Source organism: Halichoeres trimaculatus, unplaced genomic scaffold, assembly GCF_033239565.1.
Source record: "Halichoeres trimaculatus isolate MK-OKI-2021-1 unplaced genomic scaffold, fHalTri1.1 fHalTri1_scaffold_10, whole genome shotgun sequence".
Taxonomy (NCBI): domain Eukaryota; kingdom Metazoa; phylum Chordata; class Actinopteri; order Labriformes; family Labridae; genus Halichoeres; species Halichoeres trimaculatus.
In genome coordinates, this window is record NW_027437187.1 from 32,281,004 (window position 1) to 32,301,757 (window position 20,754).

At 40.9% G+C, this 20,754-nt stretch overlaps 1 protein-coding gene across 2 annotated transcripts; it reads right to left on the reverse strand.

Annotated features, from left to right (window-relative positions):
• Positions 1–2,200: 2,200 nt before the first annotated feature.
• Positions 2,201–16,446, reverse strand: ticrr (TopBP1-interacting, checkpoint, and replication regulator). Of its 2 annotated transcripts, none has more exons than XM_074676860.1 (21): positions 15,393–16,446; positions 13,430–13,667; positions 12,950–13,185; positions 12,588–12,819; positions 12,369–12,507; positions 12,153–12,280; positions 11,802–11,999; positions 11,533–11,678; positions 11,230–11,330; positions 11,002–11,095; positions 10,699–10,781; positions 10,163–10,378; positions 9,973–10,060; positions 9,784–9,862; positions 9,342–9,473; positions 9,014–9,104; positions 8,836–8,894; positions 8,405–8,673; positions 5,064–7,203; positions 4,846–4,971; positions 2,201–3,099 (listed from the first exon to the last, which is right to left on the reverse strand). In XM_074676860.1, exons 1-21 carry the CDS (start codon positions 16,062–16,064, stop codon positions 2,981–2,983), a joined length of 5,586 nt encoding a protein of 1,861 aa, XP_074532961.1. In that variant the 5' UTR covers positions 16,065–16,446; the 3' UTR covers positions 2,201–2,980. The 2 variants fall into 2 exon arrangements, with proteins under 2 accessions (XP_074532961.1, XP_074532960.1); XM_074676859.1 differs by having other exon boundaries at positions 2,203–3,099; positions 4,846–4,974.
• Positions 16,447–20,754: the final 4,308 nt, after the last annotated feature.

Here is a 20,754-nt window from a genome sequence, read left to right on the forward strand (position 1 = left end):
CTAGTACCTATTAATGCATTTCAGTGAGTCGAATTACTCAAGGATTTAAGATGTAATCTGGAGGGAATAAAACCCACAAATTGAATTACACAACTGTCCAATCTTCCAACAGAGTATGTATATGTCATTTATTGATCGTTAATTTCTTTCTGTTAAATTTCTGAGTCTGGGCCTGCTAGTGTTGATAACTTCAGAACACTGGCTTATGATATTATTTTTCTGATTTAATTTAGTAATAAGGAGGAGTAATTTGAAAAAGAAAAAACAAAAACAAAAAACGCACTTCTTAAAGGTGAGCAAAAGAGTGACTACTGATAGTTTTATTGTGAAAGCCCTCTAACACAGGAAGTCTCGTATCTACTCTATGCTAGTTTGACAGTTTCAAAGAAGTGCGTGAAGTGAATACTGAAGGGCATCAGTGAATGAGGCTGCAGCAGGGAGAGGTTTCACATCACGCTGGGTCACTCCGCATTCCCCAAACACATACTTACACACACTCATTGTTAACACAACAGATGAGGACAAGAGAAGTTTTTTTTTATTTCCTGCACTCAAACTTATCACAAGGTTAAATCTGTTCATTCACAGCATAAAAACTGCTGTAACTTCCTTATAACGATGCGTCACGCCTGATGTGACTTTACAGGAGTTCAATAAAGGAGCAGATGATTCGAGGTAGCACGGAGATCAGTTAACTATAAGCCTCCCGGCACCCGTAGTATTAAAAAATTGAAAGTTCAAAACGTTTTTATATATTTTTGTATAATATAATACCACTCTATTTTTTTCATTTATATAAAACATCTGTGTCTACACTGGCATACATAAATATAATGTGAAATATGCGTTTCTTTTAGATTATTTTTCCTTGTTTTTTTTCTTTCAGTGCGTCACAAATAAAGTGGATTGAATCAGGTCATAAGTTTACCTTTACAAGCTAAAATTTTATAATGATGAACAAAAAAATATAATTAATTCAAGTTTTCTTTACCAAAACAAGACTTATAATTTGATTTAGCAAAATCTTGGACATCAGCATATAAATGATTAATAAAGTGTGTTGCCACCAGATTCATTATAGGTGTAGGGCCTTTTTTAATTTTAAGATAGTCTGTTTCATCTCGTCAAACATTTCAGTTCCTGTGCCTTGCTGGCACTGTGTTGTCCCTGAATGTCTCAAAAACTCAAAAAATCTATGAATACTCTCCTTTTCTTCATGTTTTTTTTTTTGTTTTCATTGCAGCAATTTGAAACTGCAACAAGAGTAAAAACAAGGGAGTGAAATTTAGTTATAGTGACACATAAAAATAACTCTCTGATTTCTATCAATGTAATAATGAGACCTCCTCATTTCCTTTAGTACCAAGTTTCCAGACAGAGGCGTTCCTGTTTATTTTCAGAGCCTGAGCTCCTTATGAAGGATAATTCAGTAATCTGTGGATTATTAAAGAGGAAATGGAGGGCGTACAGTACTCAGATCAAAGTTCACTTTGTATTTCTGCAGGACGTGGAATGAGTTTACAGCACAGGATGAATTAGAGCAAATAAAGTATGTTCAGCTTGTTAACCTCTTACAACTGGGAGGGAGGTAATCATAATCATTTAATCACATGCTCTGAACCCTGGTAGATTTAAGTTTATTTTATGTTGATGTTACCAAAATACACTTTTGTTCAAACAGAAGCTTGGTGGGACTTGATGATTGTTGTATAATTAGGGCTCAGGAACCAATTCACCTGCATCTATAAACTGCTTCATTGATTATCTCTCAGATTACAGGCAGCTCTGCTTTAAAGGAACAGGACTTTGGATCAAAAAGGCCCAGAGAATGAGGTCAACCTGAGGTCAGCAGCTCCATGCTGTAAAAGGAAGGCTTGAGAAGCCTCTGGAAGTATGTTATAGGAAAAAAACAGTGTTAGAGCCGAGGTAAAGCCGAGTCACAGCATAGACAAAACATAGGGATTTAAAGAGGCAGTTCACTCCAAACTTACACAGACAGAGGTTTAATTTCTCAATAATGCTGTGAGGCCATCCTTTCCCCTAACCGAGCTGATTTTTATAGAAACACGTGGTGCTAACCTGAGGATTAATAATTAACGACCAGCTGCTCTGTGGAAACTATAAAATCAAACTTCCTGTTTGGATCAGTTTGATTTTAGGGTTATCAGCTTCAATGGAAATGTTATATCCTGTGTGCGCCATCCTTTAAACCCTGCCCACTTACCTTCTGTATGGACAGTTATTAACTTTTACAGCACTGATCTTTGGACAGGTTATTATGGGATGGTGTTATCAGGTTTCCTTTTGTTTGAAGTGTGATTTACTTAGAAAAGTCAAGCCAGTCCAACGATAAAGTGAGCAGACTAGGTTTGAGTTACCATGCAGCTTTTCTGTTTCCTTCACGTGGACTAAAAGTCAAAACAAGATTATTAAAACTTTAAAAAAGAAGTTTCCTTAGATAAACTCAGAATCAGGATTTATTTACATAAAACTTTGAAAACAAACAATATTTACATTATGACTCACTTGGTAAACCTTCCCTTTTACTTAAAGGCAACTTTATAACACAAACAAACTAATAAATAAACACAAAAAGGATTAAATCATCAACTTAAGGCTTCAGACTTGATTCTAAAAGGCTGATTAAAAGTTTGAAAAACAATGAGGACATAATTTCCCTGTTCTCCAAACCTCAGTACCATAAAATCATCAAGAGGAACATTTCATAAAACTTTTGTTGAACTGAACAGCTTTGCAGCTGCACCTGTACTCGTGAAATGTCTGGACTAAAACTGAACCCTGGTGGAAGAGCATGAAGGCGGCACTGTTCATTTAAAAACCTTTCATGTGGTGCTTGAAAGACATTTTTCAGATGTGCCATCAAAGAAATCCAGAAACTTTGTCAAAGAAAGTCCAAAAGGCTCAGAGTGACACAGTGAACAGTCAATACTTGTGCTGTGCTCCACAGATGGTCTCACGGTCAGGGAAGAAGTCTCTTCCTGCTGTAGGTCTTCCCTGTGTTTGAGCGTCTGATTGGCTGGCTAAAGGGAGAGAGCTCCACGCCATCAACGTCTGGTCTCCTCCCTGATGAAGCCTCGTCTGCAGAGGAAAGCAAGTTGGAGAAATGTGAATTTTATGATGTTGCAGGCTGTAAATTGTGGGTTCAGATCAGTGAGGCTAAAGAAAATAAACGCAGAAGTAAAATCCTAAAGTCAAAAACACTTCAGTCCAAACTTTAGAAGAGGAGTTATCAGAAAAATGCAGAATCTGTAGGCATGTTGTGTTTCTGTTGTCAAAGAAGAACTGATCCATGAGCCATCAGCAGGCTCTGACTTCATGCAGGAAACAGTCCACAGGGGGAGCAAGAGGAGGAGGAAAACACTGACCATGATTCAATCTATGGACAGTCACTTGATGTCCATTGAGGTTTCTTTAAACCTTTATGATCTAAATAACACATTCAAGTGCTACTAAAATCCACCCACGATGTCAACATACTTCTGAAGTTGTTGGTTGGCTGTGAAAAATAAAGACGCACTGAAATCAAAAGCCATGTTTCCACCAAGCAGTTCAGTTTGGTTTGTCTCGGCACGGCAAGTGATTCATCCTTGGACGGATCCCAAAATAACTGAGACAAGCTGTCCCAATTTTTGGGACCCTTGAGCCGCGTTTCCAACAAGCAGTCCGGTTCAGTTCAGTTCAGTACGGTTTGTCACAGTCTGAAACAGTCAAGCCTGATCCTATTTGTGTTTCCACAGCAAACTGTGCCCTCTTGTGGTAGGTGGCGTGTAAGCCGGATGCCGAAAGCCGCAGCTGTTAAACAATAGTGTGACGCCGAACAAAATGCCACTTACCATGCCACAGCGGCTATATTTTTTTTTGCGGCACACAGCCTTCTCTGAAACAAAACTTGCAAATTAAAAAGAGGAATTGTTGGATGCTTCCCATCGTTGCTTTCAGTTTACTGTGTTGCGTTTTTCTTATTTGTTGGATTTATTAGAGAGGTACACTGTGTCACACCACTATGGTGTTACACTGTTATTCAACTGATGCGGCTATTGGCACCCTGTTCACACGCTGCCTACCACAAGGGGGCATGGTTGGCTGTGCAAACGCAAACAGGACCAGGCTTAACCAAGCCAACCTGTTCCAAACCGTACTGATCTGAACCAGGTTGCTTGGTGTAAACGGGACAAAAGTCTTGTTTTCAAGTCATGGATGATGCACAAGAAGGCCTAAAAATTGACCCCTTTTTTTAATCCACAGCAGTGTTGTGATGAAGCTCTGCCACCATCACCACCTGATGCCTGCAATGGCATTACATTAGTGTCCAAGTGTATTTTCACATCAGCATTGCAAACACACAGCCCTGTTCTGCCCTGTCAGATCCCAATGATCCTGGCTCGCCTCTTTAACGCAGCTGTAAATATCTCTTACCCCTTTTCCACCAGTGCTAAGAACTGGTTTGGTTTTCCATCAGCAAAGAGCCAAGTCTGGGCCACGTCATTGCATCACAGTAAAACATCAGTACGTTACTGCATACTTTCCCGCATGGGGTGGGAGACGGCTACAAAGTTGGCGCTTACAACTAGAAAGCAATTTGATTTACATTACTTGTTTGACTGTCTGCAACATGTAGTGTGCTTGTCTCTCTTTCTCTGAGTGTATCTGTGTGTGCGGCCACGTGTTAGTGTGTCTGTGAACAGAGCAAATCCATGCCGTGGGTACTACAGAGCAGGAGAGAAATGTTAACGCACTAACATGAGAAAAAAGTGACACCCTAGTGTTCCCTCTACCATTATACAGGGGGAAATAACATAACTTCAGACAAGTGCCTCTTCTTACCTTTATAATTTGGCGTTCTCTTGGTTGCAGAGCCTGTTTTGCTCTTGAACAACAGAGGAGAATTAGTCAGGGCTAAAATCCCGCTTGCTGTCACCGGCTTCCTCTTTTTAGAGCTTGGAGGAGTCGCTACTATGAAAGAGGAAAAAGAGGAAAAGATAAAATTTCATACTTTAACACTGAGTTATTAAGAAGAACAAAACCAGAGAACCATAACTCACTGGACTTAAAGTCTTCATTTTCCATGGCACAGATCGTTTCTTCGTCTCCTCGCTGAGGATCAGCGCAGTCGCCCTGCTCGGCCAGCTTCTCTATCCAGTACAGGCCCTCCAGTGGAGAGAGGGGAGACACGTCTGCTGCAGCTGACGGCGACTGTTTTGAAGATTTAATGTCCGCAGGCTCGTCTGTGTCCTCGACGTCCTGCAGTCTGCTGACTCCCAGCTCGGCTTCCTCGAGCAGCTCTGCCAGCAGGGGCTCCCCCTTCAGACAGCGATCCTTCCCTCCGCCCACTCTAACCTGCGCTCTCTTCCTGCGGGGCCAGCTGTTCAGGTTGTCTGGGGTCCCTTTACCGGCACTCTGAGGTGAAGGCGTCAGGGGGATGATGTCTGACGTTGGGATTGGAGACACTGTTCCTGCAGGATGGCGTGTGGGGGTGTAGGACTGGCAGATGAACGTTTGGACACTTCCTCCTTTACCGGGCGTGCTCTTGGCGGGGGTGACGTGAGTGCAGACAGAAGGTGATACACACCCAGGATCCCTTTGCTTTGGGAACAACGCCAAGGGGCTTTCAAACTGAACAGGTTTTATAACAACTAAAGGGCTCTGAGCTCCGGGATGCTGACCCCTTTGTTCTGAATTCATGGAGTCTGTGCGTTTGAATTTCAGTTTGGGGAGTCCTGATGTCTGCATCTCCATTTCCACTTGATAAGTCAGAGGATTTGGAGTGCTTGTGCCTTTCTGTCGACTACTTTTTGCAGGACCTCTTGGAGTTGAAAACCTGGGGGAGTCATTGCTGTACCCCAAGCGAGCAGCAGCTTCTCTCTGTTGGCGATCAGGGGTTTGTCGGAAGCCGTAGCTCCGGCTCGGTGTGCCCTGTAGAAGAACTCGAGGTCTGGGAGAGTCCGTCTGGAAGTCTTCTCCTGACTTCGAAGGCTTGCGGGAGAAGCTTATGTTCATCTTGAGACCTCCGCTAAACTGTGTCTTTACAACTGATGCATCTACTATGTCCAAACTATCGTCTTCTGTGGATGCAGAGTTAAAACGTGACGAGTCCAGCTGCTGGGAATCGGACTGGGAACTGGAGTCAGGGTCCGAAGTTTCCACCACCTTTGGATCTTCCTCGGCCCCTTTCTCCTTCTCAGGAGTTATCGAGCTCGGTTTGTCAACAACGTTTTCCCCTGAATTTGATCTTAAGTTACGTCTGGTGGCTTTTGCACCTTGACCAGACCTTTTAAACCTCAGGGACTTTGCTGGAGACTTTTCTGAAGTATCTAATCCTTCTGAAACAGCAGAACTTCCTGGTGGAGTGGACGGCAGCTTACATGGAGATGCAACATTCAAGCTTTTAACCGGAGTTCGTCCGGAGCGAGTAATCATCGGGTGAGTGGGACTTGGTGTGCTGGTTTGAGTTTTAGTGTTGGATTTAGGTGAGAGCTGATGGTCTACAGGGGGTGTGGATTGTGGAGGAGATGTTTTTGTTAGTGTGTCACTTTTTTCAGGTGTTCTGGGAATTTTCTCAGACGACCTCAGAAGTTTTTCCTGTGGTGAAGCAGCCTTAACTAAGTCTTTGGAGACCCTCACCAAGCTCGGCTGACAGGTCTTTTCTGGGGTCTTGAAAATGTCTCTCTTAGTGTTGGAGCTCCTGGCAGGACTGCTGAACTTGTTGGGGGAGTTGGTCAGTCTCGGGGAAGTGCGAGATGAAATGCGCGGAGACTCTGGCACCTTGAAAAGATTACTCTTCTCTGCAAGTCGACATGTTTGAGGGGAAGGAGACCACGTGACGCTCTTTTTGGGAGTCCGGGTATTTGGACTGCTGAGTAAATGTGAGCCAGACTCAACCAAAGCCTTTACCGGTGTCCTGAGGATACCCTTCAGTGGGCTCTTCATAGGGCTTTGTTTTGTCGGTGTCTCCACCACGAGAATCTTTCTGGTTGGAGATCTGAACGGACTTCCTCTCAGAGACACGCTGAGGTCGCGGGAGCTGCCTGCTACGGGACTCTCAGCCACAGAGGAGACACACAGCCTGGAGGAAGGTGGGGTTTTGGGGGTTCCTGTGGTTCTGGGGGTCTTTGGTGTTGTAGGAGTTCCTTGGCCAGCTTGCCAGTGTTTGCCCGGTGACTTTGTTGGGGTTTTATTTGGACTCTAAAAAACAAACAACATTGTAAATATTGTAAATATTCTTAAACTAACATTGCTCAGTCTTCTTTTTCAGCTCTAAGACGTCTAAAACACACAAAAGTTTATAACATGACTAGGGCTGCAACGACATATTGATAAAAATCGATTTATAAAAGCATCAATAACGTTTTTCGATGTGCTGTGCCATTACTGTATTAGTTTGTTTCCAGTTGATTTCTCTTCTTCCTTTTTGTTGGATTATTTCGCGGTAGGCAACTAGTTGAAGGTGCATTACTGCCACATACTGGACTGGAGTGTAGATTACCTGGGCTGCGGGGCTGTATGCGTCACATAAACAGATCAGCGTGGTGGAGGAGAAGCTGAGCTGGCAGGTGAGGGAAACAAGTAAACACGCGAATATTGGCAGAGCTGGAGAAGTCGTTTTTCCCCAAAATGTCCAGAGTTTGGGAGTATTTTACGCTGAGTAAAGGCACACAGCGTGTTATTTGACAAAAATGACCTAGCAAAGCACGGCAATTCGACTGCAGTGATCCAGCACTTAAAGCGCGAACATGTTTGGCTCATTGATGACAAACCGGGAGCTCAACAGCGAGGTGAGGAGCTACAAAATCCCACATACACTCCTTTATATGTTGTGAAATGCATATGTCTTTTAGGACTCGTTATGTCTTCTTAACAAATCGTCACACTGTTTTAAAACCATGAGGAGTTCATTAAACTAATGTTAGCATTAGCATTAGCTGTCACAGATAGTGGTAGGGCAGAGGGGTGAACTGTTTGACCTGCAGGTGAAAAGATTGAGGACACATTTTTATTTATTTGCTTTTTTTGGTACACTAAGTTCTTAATCTGACGAGATAACAATATATTTTCTGTTATTTTGTCTAAACTGTTGATTCCTTAAGTGACAATACATTTATGTTATTTGTTATACCTTATAAAAGTAGCATGTGGTCAGCTTTAACTATGTTCATATGTTTTTTCTTTGTAATCTTTAAAAAAAAAATAGTCATCAAGTAAAATAACAGCACGTTTGATTTGCGAATTTGACTATTATGCATTCTCATCTTTTTTTTTCCGATTCATCAATTAATCGTAAACATAATTGTCAAAGTAATCGATTACTAAAATAATCGTTAGTTGCAGCCCTAAACATGACTGTAAAATAATGTTAAGGTCAACAAAGTTAAGGAGGAAACTTTACTTCAAAGACACTGGAGTCTGTGAACAGCCGTGACCTCGTCGACCTGGTTGCACGGGACAGCTCGGACTGACTACTCGGAGATTCAACAGCTCCAAAAAGAAGCCGCATGGGAGAGCGGATGGTTTCCACGTTGATTTTCACTTCCCTGAGCGGGAGCTGGGACGCAGAGAGAGCTCTGTCCAGGTTACGGGAGCGAGGCTGAGAGCTGGAGTAGAAGGTGTTTGAGTTCCTTCGAGCAAACTTCTTAAACCTAGGGCTTCTCCTAAGGTCTGAAATGAAGAAGGTACAAGAATACCACATTATTTCATTAACTATCAATCAATGAAAGTTAGTTAAAAATTTTAAAAGTTGGATGTAAAATGTTGCATTTGAGATTAAGATTTATTTTATACGTTTTTCTGCTCAAGACAAACCAATAGTTAGAGAATTACCGTCCGCAGGTTTGATAGGCGACTCTTCAACGATGCAGTCCTCAGTCGGGACAGATCTCCTTTAAATAAATTGAAAAAAAAAAAAAAAACACAACGTGAAGCATTTTTGCAGGGATTGAAACTGTACAAAACTAGAAACAAAACTTAATAAAACAAACTGTCAATATCTAAAACCTACCGTCCCATTCTCTGCCTGTAAAGGAATCGATTGGACCCTTGTTTGTGGAGTGGAGTTTCACACACTGTCTTTGTTAGAAGTCTGTGTCTCTCTGAAAAGGAAAAACAAAACATTAGTTCAGCATCTGAACACATCACTGGAGAAATATACTGTCACTAATTAAAAACACAAAATCTTTCTCTAGCTTTCACTTTAGCAACAGGTTTCTGTGCGACGCCCCGAAGCTGCAGCGAGGAGCGTTCAGTTTGTGCTTCCTTTGCTGAAAATTAGACTGTTTCTTCAGACTGCTTCTCCCTTTGCAGTGGCAGGTATAAAAAATAGATTTTACCTTCAGGTTCATGAGATCTTTTGCGTTTTAATCCCTCCACAGCGGACACAGACCGGCTCCTTGGAAGCTTGGCTCTCTTAGATGGGGAAACAACTTCTTCATTGAACAGGTTTCTTCTCACCTTTGTCACCTCTGTGGAGGATCACAACATGGGTTGGTTTTCGCTCAGCATTATAACACTTATTTCTTTATCACATAATTAAACAGTCCCCCTCTATGGGCTTCAATCAAGAACTTAAAGAGTTTAATGTTGCCATTGATATACAAAAACTGACACTGCTTGATTTCAGCTATATGTAGTGACACAGAAAGCTATCTTTGCGCTCAAGAGGCTGAGGAGACTCTGACAGATGGACACAAAGACAAGTCAAGCTGTCCCCAGTCATTTGAACATGAAAACTCAAAACTTTAAACGTCAACAATGCGCCTGATGTGAACATACCTTGTGTTTGTTGTTTCTGTGGTTGTGGTTTTGGTTCTGGTACAGGTTTCTCTGAAGCAACAAAGGTCTTTGATTTGGACTGATGAAAAGAGAAAAAGGAAATAACCATGAACTAATGCACATCCTTTGTTATTGTTTTACACCAATTGTAGGATAAAGACATCAGCGTAGATTCATTGGCTTTCTTACAGCTCTCGTGGCCTTTTTGGGCATCTCTATCTGACGGAGACTCTGTGAGGCTTCGGTCATACTGCGATGACGGGTCAGCATGCCGCTCCTGCAAGGACAGGAAAATAAGAATAAGCTTTTAATTCTAATATAATCATTTTTTAAAGCAAACTAAATAAAGTCTGAGACTGAACTTAAAGCCTCCACTCACCTCCTCTTGCTAGCTGAGCGATTTCGTAGGTCCTGCAGACGATCTCCACCCTGTGTGGAGAGAGGAGGCGTGGAGCCTGAAGGAGAAACGCTGTCTTTGGCAACGGACTCATCGCTGAAGAAGTCAGAGGGAAGAACAGCCACCAAAGCTTCAGGGAGCTGCGTGCCCAGACTGTGATAGACGTCTGCCAGGACTCGAGGCACAGCAGTCAGGAACCTGCCGTAAGAAATAACAATTAATAGATTTATACGACCCAGGATAAGAAACCTGTGGCTCCTCTAAATCTGCCTCAAATAATAATCAAACAGGGGAGCTGTGGTGAATCCAGTTAGTCGTCTTTTCTGCATTTTTAAGTATCAAGGTAAAAATTTGAGCCTGGTTCTTGAGAGAACGTAAAATTGTTAGGTTTTTTGCCCAGTGACAACAAGAAATCTTATCTTATTTCTAGTTAGTTATGATTAATGTGGAGTCTTGGAATAGGGGGGTGAAAAGACATAAAATTTGATTTTTAAAATTCAGAAATATCTCAAACTCACCCAGGGAAGACATCGTCTTGAAGGAATCTTGTCATGCAAACAGGATCTTTAGTTAAGGAGATTATCCTGAGCATCTCAGCCACCTGAGGAGAGATTAAAATGAACTTTTTAATTCATGATGTTTATTGTATTCAGAGTTCTAAATGATTAACACTTCTAAAGAATGACACACCATCCTACTTCTTTGGTGTTCGATAAAAAAAATGCACCCATTATTGTATGCAATCATAATAACAGTGCTAACTTTAACAAAAAATGCTGTAATCTTTCTCTAAATAAGGACTACAAAAAGAAGGATCTTACCTCTTCTGCCATCTGCTCAGCATCCAGTGAGTCCGTCTGCTCCGAGGAGAAAAGTTTACACAGCTCCAGCCTCAACATCACCTGCAGTTTACACCTAGAAAACAAAACCCTGATTACTGACATCAGAAAAAAACTGATTTGAGCAGAGGAAAGAATAACTAAATAAGTTTTTATTGGTTGGAGTTTTGTAACACTGTGAAAAAAGTTGCAAATAAAAAAAGCACTAACTCTGAGACTTTGCTGTCAACATCAGAGGTCGTGCCGTATTGCTGCCTGATTGATTTTCCCGTCTTGAGGAGATGCTGCTGGACAAACTGGGAAGTCTTTACCTGCAAAGAAAGATCAGAGCACCAAATCAACCACAATACCACAGTTTAAACTAGACTTAACGTCATGTAGTTACTCTTGTAGCTATTGTTGTGGCAGCTGTGGTTTTTGACATTTTGGCGTGCTTTCTCTGTTTTTATGGAACATCATCCGCTGAGCTTTATTGACAAGAAATACTTTCCAACAGGAGTGATTAAGTCTTACTTTCAGGTCTGACTCTGCCACCAGGAAGGATTTCACTGCACTCAGGAGCTGCTGGACGGATGTCAGGAGAGAAGAGTCTCTCTCTGCCACAGTCTTCTCATAACTGGACTTGAGATGGGACAGAAGTTCAGCCTCACTGGCAAAACCTGTCAAAGGAAAAGAAAAATACTTATTTTGCTTCTATGTCAGAGAGAGAGTTCGACTAGGGTGTTTTTTTTATTGTGTTCTTCTAGAGAAAATGTGAGTAAAGTTTTAACAGTGGCACTCACTGATGCTCTTGGCTCCTTCAGATCTTTTCCTGTCACTCGACCTTCTCTTGCCCTGCCGGTCTGACCCCCTGCTCTCAGGCTGCTCCGCCTCGGCCTGAGTCTTCTGGGCTTTGACATTCAGTCGTGCTACATTTAGCATCTGCAGAGAGCGGCTCATGGTCTTCATCTTCTGTTTCACCGGTGTGCGCTGGGTGCCACCTGCAGCTCAAAGGAAGGAAATGATGAAGAAGCAGCTTTACTTTAAATGCTGCAATTTGGAAATATGTTGTGCAAAACTAAACATAACAAAAAATCTCAATCAGAACATCCCAGATTTTATGTATGCATAGAAACTTTCAAGAGCTTTCTTACGTTTCTTGCCCCTTTTATCATCTGTGCCTCGGGACGTTTGATACAAATCAGCCAGACCAATGATCAGCTCTTGCTGCAACACAGATGACTCCTCTTCTTCTTTCTGCTCTGGCGCAGCGTGCAGCAACCTGATCAAAAAGGAAAGAAAAGCATCAAGGCCATGTTATATGTATCAGAGACTTAGAAAGGAAATATCTGAGGTTGTAATCTTCTTACCTCATTGACTCCATTAAATTAGAACTCACTCCTGCCTGGTCAGACTGAGGGAACCAGCTCTCCAACACGCCTGCTGTCAGAGGGCGGTGGCTGACTTCCTGCTGAGCCCATTCAGGAACCTGATAATCTTTTGACTTGTCTAAAAAATAAAATATATATTTTATTACATGAGAAATTCAATGTATAATCCAAAATTAAAAAACACTATTTTCTTCATACCTTCCAAATTTTCACCATCTTTCTCCATCATGTCATACACAACCCCCAGAACACTGCTCACAACCTCCGGCAGGTCAGCTGAGGTGTCAGCTGTGGCGGGGGCGATGTTTTCAGAGGAAGGAAACTGGAGCTGGGTGATCTCAGGTTGTAGAACAGTGAGCAGAGCTGAGGAGTGTGACAACGGGGAGAGGACAGCTGAGCACACCAGGCCGCAGATGTTCACCTCAGAGAGCTGCAGGGGCATTAAGAGACAAGGGAACGCTTAAAAAGGAGACAATAAATTATACGAATCTGAGAAATACAGATCAGGAACAGGCACTTCCAGAAAAGCTTTGTGCATCATGTGTTAAAAAACATCTCACCATGTGCAGACCATGTGCGGACAGTTCCCTCAAGAGATGCTGGAGGGCAGCAGCAGCTTCCTGATCACTGCTGCTGGAGCACTGGAGCACCCATGACTCTGTGGAGGTCTGCATAAGCGACGAGGCATCCCAGCCCTGCAGCACTCCTTTCAGACACACTTCCAATGAGTCAGGGAGGAGCTGCTGCCTGCGAGACACTGGTTCCACCTCGATCCCACAGCTCTGTGACACTTCACCTTGTGAGGGGAAGAAACAACAAGTGAATAAATGAAGGCAGCTTGTTCTTATTCTATGATTATATACTTCAATCTTTTTGTGTATAGTGTATATCACCTGTTAATTTGTCAACATATGTTTTGGCTACGTACAACCAAACCAGACAATCCACATTATCAACATACCACATCTTGTCCCTTGCCTTGAGATTCTGCACTAATGTGTAGTTGTTTGTTTACTGACTTCAACTTCTGTACTACCAACCTTGTCTCCACTGCAGAACACCCCCTATAACAGGGAAAGCCAGGCGATGGAGCCTTTCAGAGGACAGCAGATATCCAACGCTTGACTTGAGTGTAAATGGGTCTCTACCAAAGCTCAAGTCTGTCATCTGAGAGCTGCAGAGGTTCAGCAGCGCGACCAGAGGGATCACTTTGCCACCTGCCAGAGCCAAGACCTCTGAGAGCTTATCGAAGCCGAGGTGATCCTCACAGTTCATGACCTGGAAGAAGAAAATGTAATAAAAAATTCATTAGTCGTCCGTCCAGTCTTGAAATTATGTTAATTTCTTTCCGCAGCAGTCCAGTGCTGACAGCTCGCCGCTATTTTTAAAGTTGAGGAACGTCTCTTGTTGCGTCCTACGTCATATCTGAGCATATGCTGAAAGAACGCACCCTGACAACTTTCCATTTGAGTGGATACATGGTACCTCAATCGTTCTGGGAAAGGAATATTCCACCCCTGTGAAACCCATTAAATGTCTATTCGGATTGGCACTTTTCTTCGGAATGAGGTGTAAAAAAAGGTTAAATTCTTTCTGTTCGAGCAAATAAACCAAATGCAAGCGGAATATTCGGGTCTATGTAAACATGGCTACTGATGAATTCAAAATAGGAGTTTAGCAAAAACCCGAAACTTAGAGTTGGTATTTGGTTTGTTTCTTGCTATGAAGATTTTAAAGCATCTATAAACATGTTCATCCAATAGATGATGGTGATATTTCTGCAAACTTACTCCTGATATCAAGCACATAATTTGCAAAAGCAAGGAAACAGAAAGACGACAATGTTAAAGGTAGAGCTATGAAAAAATATTGATACAGCAACATCTTTAGCGAGACTTTGAGCTGTGATAAAAATATAAATATTTCAACTCTTAAAATCAATATTTTTGTTGAATTAAAAATTTGTATTTTTGTGGAGTTGGAAGTAAAATATTTTATTTTTTCGTATTTATATACGTCAGCTGCTGCAATGCATTATGGGGCGTCCTTTCTCCTTTCCTTTCGTAAAGGATGGTCCAGTGTTTCCTAAGCTAAAGGAGCTAATAAAGGAAGCAACGACCTTCCTTTCCTTAACGTTTGGAGAATTCGAACAGCCTTTATCATGGCCGATGCTGAAATACTACCGGGTCATTCCTTCAGTAAGGAAGGTTCCTTACCAAAAAGGAGTTTTCGAACGCACCCATAATTTCAGGATTCAAAGTAATTTATTCCTAAACTTGATGATGTGGGTTTTGATGCTGTTAATATCAATGTTTTCTCTCTGTTCTTGAAGTTAGTTTAAAACCAGTTTAAGTTTAATTTTAACAGTGTAGTAGACTGATAAAATAGTCATCATAGTCGTGTTTTTCGCAACATTAGATGTTTTACAAGTAACATTGGTCACACCAAGTGACACCCAACTATTTTTTTGAAAGTTTTTGTATGAAGCACTGCATTTGACTTGCATTACTTCAACAACAATAGAATAGAAAAGCTGTTTTCAATCCAATAGTAAACTGTTTGGAATATCGAAACATATCACAATATTGTGATACAGTAATATTATCGTAACGTGGCCCAAGTATTGTGTATAGTTGCAAACTATGAAGTCTGAGCACTCTGTAATGACAACTTTGTGATGACATCATTTTTAAAGCACCCCACACCATATTTGTTATATAATCTGTAGAAAGTTTGATGGTGCAGTCAGACAAATCAATCAGCCTCTGGTCTTAAATATGAACTTCCACGACAAAAAGGTGCGGAGATATACCTGCATTTTGAATTTTTCTGCTCATAATGATGTGATTTTAATAATCCAAAACTTGGCCACATACAAAACAGCAAAAATACTTGTACAAATGTTTTGTTATGAATGCAACGATACATCCTCTTCTCTGTTCATATCTGGTTTATTGGAAAGCTCTTTTGAGTGCAAAATAGTGAAATCTGTTCTGTTCTCACCTGTAGATACGATCTGCTGTCAATCCAGTGCAGCACCACCTGTTTCTGAACCAGCATGTCATGAAGGCCCCTGGATATCACCTGCTCTGCCACATCTGTACTCAGGTCAGGATTTCCCAAAGATAGGTAGTCCACAAGTTGTGTCCTGGAGCGTGGACACTCAGAGACAATAAACACCACATTCTTCCCGTTGTTTGAAATATCATCCTCCTGTGAAACACTGGACTTCCCTGCACGGCTCGACTTCCTGGGCCTCAGGGACAGCTTTGTAGGGGAGGTGATGTCCGGTCTGTCCCACTGGAAGTCCAGCAGGGTTTCTTTGAGAGCATTCTGGACTGATGCAGAAGGGTGCTTCTGCTGAGAAATTGATGGTTTCTCTTTGATGTCAAACTTTGATTCAAACTCTATTTCAAAGTCCTCAAAAGTTTTGTGCCGGAGCTCCTTGAAGTCAGATCCCCTTGATATGAGACGACCGTTACGGCCAGCCTTTGATTGGAAGAATTTATAACCCCATCGCACTTTATCTAATCCGTACTTGCAGCTGAAGTGAAGCAGAATTTGCAGAATTCCTCGTTTCAGTAGATGATTCCTGACGTCCACTTGATCACCCGAGCTGAGATCTTCATAATCCACATCGATAACAAAAACCAAGTTGTGTAGCATTAAAGCCATTCCGTCAACTGTAGTGTTTCACGACAATCCATGTATGTATAAGGAGCTTGATTCAATGAAGTCCAGTCCGCTGTCATAAGTAACACATTTAGTTTAACAGGAGGGTCACAGTTTGTGGACACGATGACGCCATTTACAGCAACGAGCATTGAAACATTTCAGTTTGTACTGTCCGTTAACATAAAACATACCAAACCAAGCTCAAATTTACCACATTACATGGCTAAACCTTATCTATCGGCGGTAATCACTAACTGTACAACGCCAACACTAATATATTACCAAACGTCTATTCAAACTGCTAAAACTTCATATTAAAACTCAACAATATTCGCCATTTTGTCGTCGCCACCAGCCTGATCTAACGTTCGCGCTCCTTCAACAAAAGCCCACCCCTTCGCTGTGATAGGTTGAATGCGGTTACAGCAGCTACTCAATTGGCCCAAAATAAATGACGACACTTGCAAGGAGTCGCCAGAAGTCTCATAATGACTTTTGCTTGGACATATGTCCTGTCAATCAAATCTAGACCGACTCACGTTACTTTGTGAAACATTCACTGGCAAGACGATGCATCCAGAAGTTGTTGAAGGACCCGGAAAAAAATGCAAGTATTAAGTTAAAAACTTGATATTAACAAATTAACACACCCAAGAAATTTCAATAAATCGTTTACAATTGACTTTGACAGTTGAAGCACCACTTTGAGGGGTCACATGTTCCAACAAGTTTAAATATTTGCATGTAGGTTAAACTTTGTGTATATTTATACGCTCATTTAGAAATTTTCGTAGTATCTTCATCGCTTTCGAATGTGACCATTTGTTTCTGAACAAGTTAAATGCTCTAGTTTATTCTCAGCAATAATATTACGTAATAGTTGTTTAAAAAAACAGCAGCGTGGTTTCGACGGTTGCTATCTTAACATAAAATTCCGAGCATTTAAGGAGTTATTGAATGCACCAGTGACAGACGCTGTTCTCTTTCGTTTCACTTAAAATAATTATAAAACAACAAAAAACAACAACAACAACAACAATAAAAAAATAATAATAATAATAATTGTTATTATTATTATTATCATTATTATTATTATTATTATTATTAATAATAATATTATTATGTAAAAATGAACTGATAGAGTAGCAATTATTATTTACGTTGACATTTGAATCGTTTGCAAACAGGTATGTAAAAGTAACTAGACAGTGATTAATTAAAAGTGTTAATATGTCAAGATGAGACTATGTTTAAAAGAAACAAAATGATCATGAAACTCCTATTTTCTTTATTTTGGTGGCCTACTGATGCTTTCACTTGTGTGCCAAGTGAAAGGAGTGAGAAAGAGAGTTTCTCATCCTGTCCACTCTATCTTTCACTGTCTTGACTTGGAAAAAATCATTTGAACCAACATTTGCCTTTGGTCTGGAGGTCTGGGTCTTATCACTAGTTTTCTAAAGTTCCCTCAAGTTTTGAGCAAAGATGCATGCTCTTGTTCTATCTACAGACAGAAAAAAGTGCCTGCAGCTTGTATCCCATGTTAATATTTGTAAAGCCTTTGCATCTGAAGGGTAGATAGAATAGATAAGAAAACTCATCTTTGTAATTAGCCATAACATTGTGTCTGTCATGATATACCCATCTTTTTTCTTACCAGGACCGGAGGGAAAACCAGAAAAAGAAAGATTTAAAGAAACCAAGCTCTTTGGAGACGAGGTATGTGGGTCACCTTATGTTTTGCATCCGTAATCACCTCTTTTCTGCAGCACCAGGGGGAGATGAAGAGCTTGAAAAAGCCCAGAAATAGAGAAAGGGAGTTGAAAAAAACCTGCTGAATGTTCCAGACTCTGCTTCTCTGCTTACTGTGTCCTCAAGTCATGAGACCAGGATGTAGGTCAGGGATGCTTTCAGGAGCTGCTGCTTCTTAAAAACACAGACACCTGTGCAATAAAACACAGTCAGAGGATGAAAATGCATGTAAGATTATCAGTGTAGACTACCTGAGGTAAATGGGACTTATAGTGATGAAGCTTTGACATACGTCAGATTTAATGCCTATCTGGGGTAAGGCATGATCTAAAAGTTTAGACTGCTTTAAAAAATAAGACGAGTATGAGATGGAGGTCAAAGTTTCCGATAAAAAAAGTGTCATAGTGGCACCACTAAACACTTGTACACACTTTATCTCTAAAGTTGCATGTTTGTCATGGTTTACTCAATTAATTAATTAAATTAGCTGTAGCTTGTAGAAAATTTACTTGTGCATTTACATCACAGGAGTGTGCAGGTAGACTGCACAGATGCAGATGGTGTCAGAAGTACAAAAACATTGCTGTGACCCACTAATAGCTGGCTAGAATCAAATTAACTATGAAAGATGATTACTTTAGACATAAGATGACATAATAAGAAAATGATTGAAATAAAATCTAAAAAATCAGGAGAAAAGAAAGAATCTTGAGCACAGAAGGAGGGTGATTGAAGTACAATTTGTATCAGTTATATTAAAAGTTGTGTCGTTATCCTATCTGATGACTCAAATACTTAACAAAAGTTGGTCCCCTGTTCCTGCAGTGTGTCCAAAAATGGCTACTGTCCTGACGATAAACCCTCTTGTTTCACTGTGACCTTTTAGTTGCAATAAACAGTCGCCTCTTGGCTTTCCATCCAGCCCACTTTGTTTATTTGACCTCCGACTTGGAGTTTTGTTTTATGGTGTAAACATAAAAGAGGGTTCAGTGGGTCACTCTGGAGTTCACTGCATACCTCACTGGCGTCCAGCCAGACTCATAGCCATCACAGATGCACCAAACAAATGTCAATAGATTCATCAAAATGCAACCAGGTCGAGTGTGCAGATGTGAGACAGAAGCAGAGCAAACACACAACAGGCTGTTTAGCATAATGCTCTGCAGGCTGTGGGGGAAATCACTTAGCAGATGCTTTCAACTTGGCTGAGGATTGTTCCAGATATCGTTCCTGCTGACCTGCGTATGAGCGCTTATTACGGCAGCAGCCTCGCCAAGATGTAAATGAAGTCGTAGGTACGCCACTGAAGTAAGGCGAGCCTGATTCAGGGCTGCTTTCTGATACTGCTGACCCTAAATATAAATCCTCCAGTCCCTGCAGACTGTTTCTCTGGCTTCTGTTTGGACTACAAATAAGGCAGAGGACTGGCTTGTTTGGGGACATTTCTTTCAAAAATAATATTTATGACTCTCTCCTTTTTCGGACAGGTTTTGGTGGTGAAGGGAACATGAAAACAGCATGCAATAATATTGCTGTAGGAACCAAATAGGCCTTTCTGTTTTTCTTTGGGGACATTTTCCACTCGATCTACTTACAAATAGATTAAGCCAGGTTAATTTCATTTAAAACAAAAAGTTGAACACAGACTAAAGGGGAAGTGGATGATAAACTTCAGAGTGCAAACGTATTAAAGAGGATGATAACAGAGGTGATTCACTTGTTGGATTGGAATAAAACAGAGACAAAGTACACAACCATGAATTATTTTTTGACTGGTGGGAAAGTTTTGAAACAGGATGTATATTTCAGTCGTTTTAGTCAGCTGTGGTATGTTTTGCTCAACAACGTCATGATGCATGCATCATTTGACGCCTAGTTTACTGGGGGAGTCCATGATCCATAAAAACAGACGATGACGCAGACAGTGTTTAAACTTTAAACAAAGAGTGGCATGGTGATCAGTCTGAGTACGGATTAGAAGTTTATATAATCTCTGTTGTTGTTCCTCTTTCACCATGTAACTATGATGACAGGGTCATACAGAGTAGACTTTAACTCTTATATTACAACATCCAGTAAAACTGAACACATCTTAGACTCAAAGTAACATGTTCAAAATCATGTGTACATTTAGACTTTTTGTCAAGGTCAAAAACAAAACCAAAGTCTATCTAGTAACATCTCACTAAAATACATTTTGACTATGCATAGGCTACTTGTATAAAGCTAAAACTCTTTACATTCTTTAGAAACTCAATAACTCTTACAGCTGATGTTTTTAAATGAATGGATTTATCATGATGGGAAAATGCAAGAGTTAAAAAAACAGTAGAGGAAACAAGATTAAATAAAAGTTATAAAATGGTGTAGGAAATACAAAAGTGGTGTATAAAAGATGTTCAGAATGCAGTATAAGACATATTTGGGTCTAAAAATGTTGTTTGCAGGTCTAGTATAAATTTGCCCATATCGCCCCCTGATGGAGAACATTTTCTTTGGTCAGAAGCAGATGTTTATGCAGCAGGTAACACTGCAGAAAACTGACCACTTATCATCTGGTATCTAGAGATATAATTTCACAAGTCTGTAATTATGTTTTTGACCACACTTAGTGACGAGAAATCACAAACAAAAGCAGAAACAGTTAAAGATGCTATGAGGAGGATCTGTTTTTATTGCACTCCCTCGCCACCTTCTGGCCCGGAGTCTCACACACACTGACATAAATTACTTTTGGTGAAGTGTGTGCTTGTTTAGGAATTAAATGGAGATCAGATACAAACAAATTTTCTTTCTTTAAGACAAGGTAAGGTAATTATCAGTATGGTTACGTTTGAAACAAAGCAAACGTTGTGGCAGCCGGATAATATGTAGTGCTATCGGCAGCCTGGTGCTCCGACGTATCTGTAGGCAAATGTGGCAACAAGTAAACACTGTCAGT